Below are 12,122 nucleotides of genomic sequence, written 5' to 3'. Positions count from 1 at the left end.
ATTCAATCATAACTTTCAAAAGGGAATCAGATAAATAGTTGAAGGGGAAAAAACTACAGGCTATGGGGAAAGAGAAGGGGAGTGGGTCTTTCAAAATGCCGAATGGCCTCCTCCTGTGCTATATCATACGACAAGACTATGATCTGAAACAGCGGTCCTCCTTAGGCAAGATAACAGAGGGCTGCTGCTGCTCAAGAAAGTCTACCCTGCAAGAGCAGGATAATATGGGAGAAGAGGAGAGAAATATTGGGAAATAAAATACGAGTATAAATTGCATTACAAAGCAAGAGTAAATTGTAGCAGATCTGCCTGGTATTTGCTGTAACAGTGAGATAAAGAAAGATATACTTGCATTTATTTACTGCTTTTCACATTGTCGACAAGTTTTAAACACCTTCACACAACAAATGATTTTTGTATTTGGAGTGCGCTGATTGTTGTTATGTAGGCAAACACATATAATTATATGAAATACATGCGAAGCACCAAGTTTGTACTGCAGCAACCTCTGCATCAATGTGTGAATAAGGTGTTGAAGGCTTGACATTTATGTTCACATCTCCCACTAAATCTCAGTAAAGCAATGCAAATGTTGGCAAATTATAGTTGTTAATGATTTCATTTGTGCTTCTATTCACACTGTGAGCTCAGTAATACAATACTGTAGAGTGAGGAGGAGGAGGTGGTTGAAGAATTTCATCTTAAAATGCCCCCCGCCGTGCCCCCCAATGTCCGTGACTTTGGTTTACTCTGAATTTGTTGCTGGCTGTGGGAGACTCGTGTGTGCCAGCAACTGTTGGCACAAGCACCCACTGTATCCATCACTGGACCATGACCAGGAAGCTTGGCTGATTCGGACATCAAGGCCAGTTGTTGCTGCCCTGGGTGAGCTCAGGTAATTCAGCACAGGCCGGGCGGGGGGGGTCGAAACTCAAATCTCTCAACCACCAAAGCAGCAAGAACACCTCAGGAGATGGTGCATAGACCAGGGGATGAGGGGTAGGAAAGAGGGGAGTGGGCGTTGCTATGGTATTGCTGGGGCTCATTTTCAACTTTGTCATCTGGGTAGTAGCCTACTGGGCAGCAATCAGTCGTCTGTTGTACAACCCACCCGATCTTCGGTCCATTGAAATCAATGGAATGAAAATTGGGCAGGTTCTACAACAGGCAGGCGATCCACTCCGCCAGGTTAACACTCACGCAGTAAAGTTAGAAATTACGCCCAGTGTGTTTGAACATGTGGATTCGCTAAATAATGGTTCTATTTAAAGCTGCTTTGTTGATCATTTGGGAATCAGTGAAATTGCAGCATTGAGGAGGCCATTCAGCCCATCATACCTGTGCTGGTGCTGGCTCTTCAACTGGAGCTATCTGCTCTGATCCCACTTCCCTGCCCTTTAAGGGGAGAGATTGTTCATTTGGACAATTCATGGTAAACTATTTAGAAAGGCAATTTTCTGGGATCTTACTACAAAATGTGGTCCATTTTCAGTCCTGTCATGTTAGATTTTGTACAGTTAGCATTTTAATATTCAAATCCTTATAATGAGGCAGCTGTGGACATCCGACTTTCTCAGAGTATAGAATATTCCTGCAATTGGTTCACAATATCAACAGGACTGAACTGGAGCTCTGTAGCCTCTGGGTCAGAAGCCTGTGGGTTTGAGGTGCATCTCAGAACACCAGCGCGTAACCTAGGCTGAAACCAGCGCAGTGCTGAGAGAGTGCTGCATTGCTGTCCTTCAGAGGAGATGTTAAAAGCTGCAATGGGAAGATGGTAGGATTGATATTCTGGAAGAATAAAAAGAGCCTTCTTCGCCTGTGTCTACCTTGCAGTATCGCTGGAGAAGATCCTGAACTAACAACAACGCCAACTTGCATTTATATAACACCTTTATCACAGTAAAATGTCCCAAAGCGCTTCACAGGAGCGTTATCAAACATACATTAGGAGATATTAGGACAGATGAGGTAGGTTTTAAGGGGCGTCTTAAAGGAGGAGATAGAGATAGAGAGCAATGTTCCCTTCAAGCCGCGCAATGCTCTGGTCCTCCCGTGCAGCAGGCTTACCAGCTCTTAAATGCAAAAAGCGCGCAGCCCAAAAAAAATTAGAGTGAACATTGGCAGAGAGACAGAGAGGGTTAGGGAGGGAATTCCAGAGCTTAGTGTCCAGGCAGCTGAAAGCACGGCTGCCAATGGTGGAGCGATTAAAATAGGCGATCCGCAAGAGGCCAGAATTGGGGGAGTGCAGAGATCTCCAGGGGGGGGGGGGGTTGTAGGATTGGAGGAGGTTACAGAGATAGGGAGGGGGGGCGAGGCCATGGAGGGATTTGAAAACAATGATGAGAATTTTAAAATTGAGGCGTTGCTTAACCAGGAGCCAATGTAGGTCAGCGAGCATGGGGGTGATGGGTGAACAGGACTTGGTGCGAGTTAGGACACGGGCAAAAGAATTTTGGATGAGTTCAAGTTTCTGGAGGGTGGAAGATGGGAGGCCAGCCAGGAGTGCATTCGAATAGTCAAGTCTAGAGGTAACAAGGGAATGGATGAGGGTTTCAGCAGCAGATAAGCTGAGGCAGGGGCGGAGTCGGGCCGTATATCCTTATATGTAGTATGGTGAGACACGCCCTCTGATTCCCCTTGTGAGGTTAGTCCCCACACAATGTGGACAAGATTGGGAACTTGGCACAGTGACGGATCACGGCTCGCCAAACTCTCAGTGTTTGGTAGGCGGCCCAGTGATACATGGCCACTCTCAATCCTACTGAATGATTCTGCTGCCTTCACTTGCCACCTTGCTGTGGCTCACTGGGTGGAGCTCTCTCGCCCCCGAGTCAAGAGGTTACGGGTTCAAGCCCCCCTCCAGAGACTTGAGAACATAAGCTAGGTTGACGCTCCAGTGTAGTACTGAGGGAGTGCTGCACTGTCGGCGGTGTCGTTTTTCGGATGAGACGTTAACTGAAGCCCCGTTTACCCTCTCAGGTGGACGTAAAAGATCCCATGGCACTATTTCGACCAAGAGTGTTCTCTCCGGTGTCCTGGCCAATATTTATCCCCCAACCAGTATCACTAAAACAGATTATCTGGTCATTATCAGATTGCTGTTTGTTGGATCTTGCTGTGGGCAAATTGGCTGCCACGTTTCCTGCATTACAACAGTGACTACACTTCAAAAGTACTTCATTGTAAAATGCTCTGGGATATCCTGACATTGTGAAAAGCATGACATAAATGCAAATCTTTAATTTTTTTAATTCCTTTTGCAGATGTAAGACGATCTAACAATCCCACTCAATCCCCCAGAAGCAACAGAAACAGGTTTAGCCAAACACAAGCCAGCAAATTTTACCCAATCTTAATATTGTTGGGATATTCAACAACCTGAACACAAGAGTTTGAAATCTGCTGTTTACAATCTTTTGTTATTGAATCTCCTGGTGTTTACTAAGGGCTGTGTGTTGCTGGACAACAATAGATTCACGTGTGCGACCCAGCTTATCTCCCAGGAGAAGGTTAAGGGCATATTCATATAATGAGCCCAGTTAAACAACCGTAGCCAGCCTGTTTTCATGGAATGTATGCAAGATAGTTTTCTAGATCAGTATGTTGAGGAACCAACTAGGGAACAGGCTATTTTAGATCTAGTGTTGTGCAACGAGAAAGGGTTACTTAATAACCTTGTAGGAAAGGGGCCTTTAGGGAAGAGTGACCATAATATGATAGAATTTTACATTGAGTTTGAAAATGATTTAGTTAAATCCAAAACTAGAGTCTTAAATCTAAACAAAGCAAACTACGTAGGTATGAGGGGCGAGTTGGCTAAGGTAGATTGGGAAACTACATTAAAAGGTATGATGGTAGAGAAGCAATGGCTAGCATTTAAAGAATTAATACATAATTTACAACAAATATACATTCCTTTAAGGCACAAAAATCCCACAGGAAAAGTGGTCCAACTGTGGCTAACAAGAGAAGTTAAAGATAGTATTAGATCAAAGGAAGAGGCTTATAATGTTGCCAAAAAGAGTAGTAAGCCTGAGGATTGGGAGGATTTTAGAATTCAGCAAAGAAAGACCAAGAAACTGATAAAAAAAAAGGGAAAACAGAATATGAGAGTAAACTAGTGAGAGACATAACAACAGACTGTAAAAGCTTCAACAGGTATGTAAAAGGGAAAAGATTAGCGAAAGTAAATGTGGGTCCCTTACCGGTTCAGACAGGAGAAATTATAATGGGAAATAAGGAAATGGCAGAGAAATTAAACAAATACTTTGTGTCTGTCTTCACGGAAGAAGACGCAAAAAACTTCCCGGAAATAGTGGACACCCAAGGGTCTAGCGAGAATGAGAAACTGAAAGAAATTAGTATTAGTAAAAAAAAAATAGTACTGGAAAATTAATGGGACTGAAAGCTGATAAATCCCCTGGACCTGATGGCCTACATCCTAGGGTTTTGAAAGAGGTGGCTATAGAGATAGTGGATGCATTGGTTGTCATTTTCCAAAATTCCATACATTCTAGAAAGGTTATTACAGATTGGAAGGGAGCAAATGTAACCCCACTATTTAAGAAAGGAGGGAGAGAGAAAACAGAGAACTACAGACCAGTTAGCCTGACATCAGTAGTAGGGAAAATGTTAGAATCTATTATTAAGGACGTGGTAACAGGGCACTTAGGAAATAATAATAGGATTGGGCAGTCAACACGGATTTATGAAAGGGAAATCATGTTTGACAAATCTGTTAGAGTTTTTTGAGGTTGTAACTGGCAGAATAGATGAGGGGGAACCAGTGGATGTGGTGTATTTGGATTTTCAGCAGGCATTCGATAAGGTGCCACACAAGAGGTAATTAAACAAAATTAGGGCTCATGGGATTGGGGGTAATAAACAGAGAAGATTGGTGCAGGAGTAGGCCATTCAGCCCCTTGAGCCTACTCCGCCATTTAATGAGATCATGGCTGATCATTCAAATTCAGTACCCTGTCCCTGCTTTCTCCCTAAATCCCTTGATCCCTTTAGCCTTAAGAAATATATCTAACTCCTTCTTGAATATATTTAATGAATTGGCCTCAACTGCCTTGTGTGGTAGAGAATTCCACAGGTTCACCACTCTCTGGGTGAAGAAATTCCTCCTCATCTCTGTCCTAAATGGCTTACCCCTTATCCTTAGACTGTGACCCCTGGTTCTGGACACCCCTGCCATCGGGAACGTCCTTCCTGCATCTAGTCTGTCTAGTCCTGTTAGAATTTTATAAGTTTCAATGAGATCCCCTCTCATTCTTCTTAACTCCAGTGAATATAAGCCCAATCGACCCAATTTCTCCTCATACGTCATTCCTGCCATCCCAGGTATCAGCCTGGTAAATCTTCACTGCACTCCTTCCATGGCAAGAACATCCTTCCTCAGATAAGGCGACCAAAACTGCACACAATACTCAAGGTGTAGTCTCACCAAGGCCCTGTACAACTGCAGCAAGACATCTTTGCTCCTGTACTCGAATCCTCTCGCTATGAAGGCCAACATATCATTTGCCTTCTTAACCGCCTGCTGCACCTGCATACTTACCTTCAGCGACTGGTGCACAAGGACACCCAGGTCTCATTGCACTTCCCCTTTTCCCAATCTATTGCCGTTCAGATAATAATCTGCCTTCCTGTTTTTTCCACATTATACTGCATCTGCCATGCATCTGCCCAATCACCCAACCTGTCCAAATCATGCTGGAGTTTCTCTGCATCCTCCTCACAGCACACATGTCCACCCAGCTTTGTGTCATCTGCAAACTTGGAGATATTACATCTAGTCCCCTCGTCTTGATCATTAATATATATTGTGAATAGCTGGGGTCCTAGCACTGATCCCTGCGGTACCCCACTAGTCACTGCCTGCCACTCGGAAAAAGACCCGTTTATTCCAACTCTTTGCTTTCTGTCTGCCAACTAGTTCTCTATCCAAGTCAGTACCTTACCCCCAATCCCATGTGCTTTAACTTTGCACGCTAATCTCTTATGCGGGACCTTATCGAAAGCCTTCTGAAAGTCCAAATACAGCACATCCACTGGTTCTCCCTTATCTATTCTACCAGTTATATCCTCAAAAAATTCCAGTAGATTAGTCAAGCATGATTTACCTTTTGTAAATCCATGTAGACTTTGTCCGATCCTGTCACTGTTTTCCAAGTGATCTGCTATTACTTCTTTTATAATGGACTCTAGCATTTTCTCCATTACCGATGTCAGGCTTACCCGTCTATAATTCCCCGTTTTCTCTCTACCACCTTTTTTAAATAGTGGGGTTACATTAGCTACCCTCCAATCCATGGGAACTGTGCCAGAGTCTATAGGATTTTGGAAGATGACCAGCAATGCATCTACTGTTTCTAGGGCCACTTACTTAAGTACCCTAGGATGTAGATTATCAGGCCCTGGGGATTTATCGGCCTTCAATCCTGTCAATTTCCGTAATATACCAGCATGGATTGAGGATTGGTTAACAAACAGAAAACAGAGAGTAGGAATAAACGGGTCATTTTCGGGTTGGCAGGTTGTAACGAGTGGGATGCCGCCTGGATCAGTGCTTGGGCCTCAGCTATTCACAATCTATATTAATGATTTGGATGAGAAGACCAAATGTAATATATCCAAGTTTGCAGATGATACAAAGCTGGGTGGGAATGTAAGTTGTGAGGAGGATCCAAAGCAGCTTCAAGGGGATATAGACAGGCTAAGCGAGTTATCCACTTTGGTAGGAAAAATAGAAAAGCAGGGTATTTTTTAAATGGTGAGAGATTGGGAAATGTTGGTGTTGAGAGGGACCTGGATATCCTTGTACACGAATCACTGAAAGTTAACATGCAGGTACAGCAAGCAATTAGGAAAGCAAATGATATGTTGGCCTTTATTACAAGAGGATTTGAGTATAAGAGTAAGGGCGTCTTACTGCAATTATATAGGGCCCTGGTGAGACCACACCTGGAGTATTGTGTACAGTTTTGGTCTCCTTACCTAAGGAAGGATATACTTGCCATAGGTTCACCAGACTGGTTCCTGGGATGGGGGGATTGTCCTATGAGGACAGGTTGAGTAGACTAGGCCTATATTCCCTAGAGCCTAGAGTTTAGAAGAATGAGAGGTGATCTCATTGAAACATACAAAATTCTTACAGGGCTTGACAGAGTAGATGCAGGGAGGATATTTCCCCTGGCTAGGGAGTCTAGAACCAGGGTCACAATCTCAGAATAAGGGGTCGGACATTTAGCACTGAGATGAGGAGAAATTTCTTCACTCAGAGGGTGGTGAATCTTTGGAATTCTCTACCCCAGGGGGCTGTGGAGGCTCAGTCGTTGAGTATATTCAAGACAGAGAGCGATAGATTTGTGAATACTAAGGGAATCAAGGGATATGGGGATAGTTCAGGAAAGTGGAGATCAGGTAGAAGATCAGCCATGATCTTATTGAATAGCAGAGCAGGATCGAGGAGCCAAATGGCCTACTCCTGCTCCTATTTCTTATGTTCTTATGTTTTCAGTTGGCAATGGAAAGCCCTTTTTAACCCAGTCAGCACATCTGAAGGACTGCCACTGACATGTCGCTGGATCTCAATTCTGCTACTTGTGAAGCTGCCCCTGGGATTTAAAGGACACAAGCGACTTTCCAAAGAAATCCTGTTCAGGATTCAGAGGTAGATGAACAAAATATTTCACCGGCACAAATCCTTCCTCTCTGGGCCCCTTATAGTGCTTTCCAAATGGTAGATATTTTGGCTCTCGACTGAACATTGTACTCATCGAAATGAGGATAAAAGGCGTTTGACTTTTGACAACTATATCAGCATCAAACACTCCCGGGGCAGGTGTAGCTCGGGTTAGATACAGAGTAAAGCTCCCTCTACACTGTCCCATCAAACACTCCCAGGACAGGTACATCACGGGTTAGATACAGAGTAAAGCTCCCTCTACACTGTCCCATCAAACACTCCCAGGGCAGGTACAGCACAGGTTAGATACAGAGTAAAACTCCCTCTACATTGTCCCATCAAACACTCCCAGGGCAGGTACAGCACGGGTTAGATACAGAGTAAAGCAACTTCTACACTGTCCCATCAAGCACTCCCAGGGCAGGTACAGCACAGGTTAGATACAGAGTAAAGCTCCCTCTACACTGTCCCATCAAACATTCCCAGGACAGGTCCAGCACGGGTTAGATACAGAGTAAAGCTCCCTCTACACTGTCCATCATGCACTCCCAGGGCAGGTACAGCATAGGTAAGGAGTAATAGCCATTGTAATATTGAGAGAACGTTTTGCACTGTGGGCACTCCTGGGTTGGGGGCGGGGGGTAGAAGGGGGGTCAGTGTGCAGAAAACAACGAGGCGTTACCTTGAACAGCAAAGCCACTTGCTTCTTGCTCCTATCAATTGGTGAAATATCCTCTCAGGTTTCAAAGCACACACTCCTTACCTATCATATAACATCCAGAAACAAACATTCTTTGGGTTTTCCAAAGATTAAAGCCACTCAGCACAATTAAAGTGAATGTGCAGAGAACGTTGCAAATCTTTAACCAGATGGGACAGTGCCTGGAGGGCCACAATTGGCCTCAGTAGGTCTGAGCGTTGGGAGAGCCTTGGCCGACACATGACCACTCAGGTCAGCTATCGGAGGGATCGATACCCACTGAGTGAGGACCCAGCAATCTCAGGAGAGTAGAGAGAAGAAATTACCGCCTCACCATAAAATAATCAGAACCCTTCTCGAGCTGTGGCTCGGGTTCTATCCTATACTGGAGATAAGTAAAGACAGGGAAGGAAAGACTTCAGCGTGAGCAGGAGCTGCGACTGCTGGCCTGTTGTCGACAGACTGACAGCACAGTTTGGTGGGATACAGGACAATACTTGTGATCCTGATTCTGTGGAGACGACTCCTGCACAGGGAATACCGCAGGCTCATCGACTAGAGCTGCAGCATTAGGCCCACAATTCACCAGCAATGTAGATTCTGGTGCAGAACCACAACTGCATTGCTCAATAAATATTTTATACCATTAATACACTGGGCTGTGGTCAGACCACTGAGGTGTGTGAACCTTGAAATGAGGAATCACCACATTCTCAATTAAGCAATGAATTTACAAGTATTTCAGCATATTAATCGATATCGCTGGGCAGATAAAGAGGGAGAAAGAGCCGTTCACACTTACCTGGTTTTAGGGGATGTTGTTAACCATTCTTCATGTTTCTCGAATGTTATTAAATAAGCTGCAATTTCCTGAAAAACACAAACAAAGGGAAAAAGACCAATTTAGATGCAAAGTAGAATTCACACAACACTGACCTGCATTGTGTACATGGTCTCTCACCAACAGGATCACTCTCAAAAATCAAGTCACTACAAAGAATTGTGATTATTCATTAATATCCCTTAAAAAAAAAGAAATCTAGGTTAGCGGGTTTCTAAACTCAATGCCCAGAGAACAAGTTCCACAATGGCCACCCTGGGACCACACGATTACAGGATGCAACACCAGCCCCACAACATGGTTTGGTTAAAAAAAATAACAGAGTATTTAAAAAAAAGATTGGAAAATTGTATTGTACTTTCATGGACAACACCAAAAGCAAATCTTTACTTAAAAACAAATGCGGCATTGTCATTCTTTTGATTTTTGAGACATAGGCCGAGGCTTTATGCCTCTGCCTCCCCCATACACAAGCTCTGCCCCTCCCCCCCTTAGCCACAGTATTAATGATTCCACTGATCCCAGTACTCATAGTAAGATACAGCACAGAAGGACGCCATTCAGCCCTTCGTGCCTGTGCTGACTCCTTGGTCGACCTATCCGATTAGTCCCATCCCCTGTTCTTTCCCCATAGCCCTGCAAATTGCTAAAGCAATAAGTCAAATGAATAGTATCACTGGCCTCCTCTGTCTTTTTTTTATTCATTCACGGAATGTGAACGTCACTGGCAAAGCCAGTATTTATTGCCCATCCCTAGTTGCCCTTGAGAAGGTGGTGGTGAGCCGCCTTCTTGAACCGTTGCAGTCTGTGTGGTGAAGGTACTCCCACAGTGCTGTTAGGTAGGGAGTTCTAGGATTTTGACCCAGCGACGATGAAGGATCAGCGATATATTTCCAAGTCAGGATGGTGTGCGAGTTGGAGGGGAACTTGGAGGTGATGGTGTTCCCATCTGTCTGCTGCCCTTGTCCTTCTAGGTTTGGGAGGTGCTGTCGAAGATGCCTTGGTGAGTTGCTGCAGTGCATCTTGTAGATGGCACACACTGCAGCATGGAGCGCCGGTGGTGGAGGGAGTGAATGTTTGGTAGGAAAAATAGAAAAACAGAATATTTTTTAAATGGTGAGAAACTTTCAAATGTTGGTGTTGAGAGATTTGGGTGTCCTCATACAAGAAACACAGAAAGCTGGGATGCAGGTATAGCAAGCAATAAGGAAGACAAATGGCATGTTGGCCTTTACTGCAAGGGGGTTGGAGTCTAAGGGCTGGATTTTCATTCAGGAGTCAGGTTGGAGGCGGGACTACAACTTTTGGGGTTATAGTCCCGCCTCCATCGAGATGCGGCCAATCCACGCGATTTTAACTTGATTGACCTTGTTGAGCCCGCCCAACAGGCCAATTAAGGGCCACCCGGCAACAGGTGACGTGACAGACTGAAATTTCATCTGTCAAGACGTTTTGACAGATGAAATATCAGCGTTTCACAGCTGTTTGAAGCTGTCAAACACTGACAGTCTTACTTCTAACATGAGTCCTTCTCCACAGACTCAGTTAGAAATCTCTCCTGCACAGAAAGCTGAAGGCTGTCACTTTTGACAGTTCATGGCCATTCTGCTTTCTGTGCTGGTGAGATGAGGGACTCCCCGAACCTAAAGGAAGGAAGGCTGAAAAGGTAAGAAAAGGTAATTTACACTTCTTTAATCACTTTAGACACACCAAACACACTTACCTTTGCACTCATGCACACATCACTCACCTGAACACCGACATCTCGACCCCTCCAACCCGACGTCCCGACTCCTCCAAGTTGGCGTGGTTTGGAGCTGTCGGGAATCCCACAGTTCAAGCTTAAAAATAGGGATTAGGCTAAAAACTGCCTGTTAACTACCTGTTAACAGGCAGTTAATTGGCACTAATCCCTTCCTGCCTCGGGGAGGCGGGTCCCAGTGCGGGGCAAGTACCCTCCTCCTTTGAAACTGGCATGGAGGCGGGTTGGGGTGGGATGGTGTCGGGACCCCCGATTTCGGGATTTTAACCCCCCGCACGCCTCCAATCCCGACTCCACGGCCCAATGAAAATCGAGCCTCAAGAGTAAGGAGGTCTTGCTACAATTGTACAGGGCCTTGATGAGACCACACCTGGAGTACTGTGCACAGTTTTGGTCTCCTTATCTAAGGAAGGATATACTTGCCTTGGAGGCGGTGCAACAAAGGTTCACTAGATTGATTCCTGGGATGAGAGAGCTGTCCTATGATGAGAGATTGTGTAGAATAGAAACATAGAAGATAGGAGCAGGAGTAGGCCATTCGGCCCCTCGAGCCTGTTTCGCCATTTAATGAGATCATGGCTGATCATCCAAATTCAGTACCCTGTCACTGCTTTCTCCCCATATCCCTTGATCCCTTTAGCCTTAAGAAATATATCTAACTCCTTCTTGAATATATTTAATGAATTGGCCTAAACTGCCTTCTGTGGTAGAGAATTCCACAGGTTCACCACTCTCTGGGTGAAGAAATTCCTCCTCATCTCAGTCCTAAATAGCTTACCCCTTATCCTTAGACGGTGACCCCTGGTTCTGGACTCCCCTACCATCCTCAAAAAATTCCAGTAGATTAGTCAAGCATGATTTACCTTTTGTAAATCCATGTTGACTTTGTCCAATCCTGTCACTGTTTTCCAAGTGCTCTGCTATTACATCTTTTATAATGGACTCTAGCATTTTCCCCACTACCGATGTCAGGCTTACCGGTCTGTAATTCCCCGTTTTCTCTCTACCACCTTTTTTAAATAGTGGGGTTACATTAGCTACCCTCCAATCCATGGGAACTGTTCCAGAGTCTATTAAATTTTGGAAGATGACCAGCAATGCATCTACTATTTCTGGGGTCACT

General features: G+C 44.7%; 1 protein-coding gene across 1 annotated transcript in view; it reads right to left on the bottom strand.

Annotated features, from left to right (window-relative positions):
- Positions 1-12,122, bottom strand: part of LOC147100711 (calmodulin-binding transcription activator 1-like) — a 744,706-nt gene that overhangs the window by 363,965 nt on the left and 368,619 nt on the right. The window contains exon 3 of the mRNA XM_085967240.1: positions 9,199-9,266. Coding sequence (XP_085823366.1) covers positions 9,199-9,266 — 68 coding nt within the window. The remainder of the gene's footprint in view (positions 1-9,198; positions 9,267-12,122) is intronic.

The sequence above is a fragment of the Somniosus microcephalus genome, chromosome 25, assembly GCF_052327205.1.
Source record: "Somniosus microcephalus isolate GS21.2 chromosome 25, FLI_Smic_1.0, whole genome shotgun sequence".
Lineage (NCBI taxonomy): Eukaryota > Metazoa > Chordata > Chondrichthyes > Squaliformes > Somniosidae > Somniosus > Somniosus microcephalus.
The sequence above is the reverse complement of the archived record's forward strand: the minus strand, read 5'-3'. Positions and strand labels throughout refer to the sequence as shown.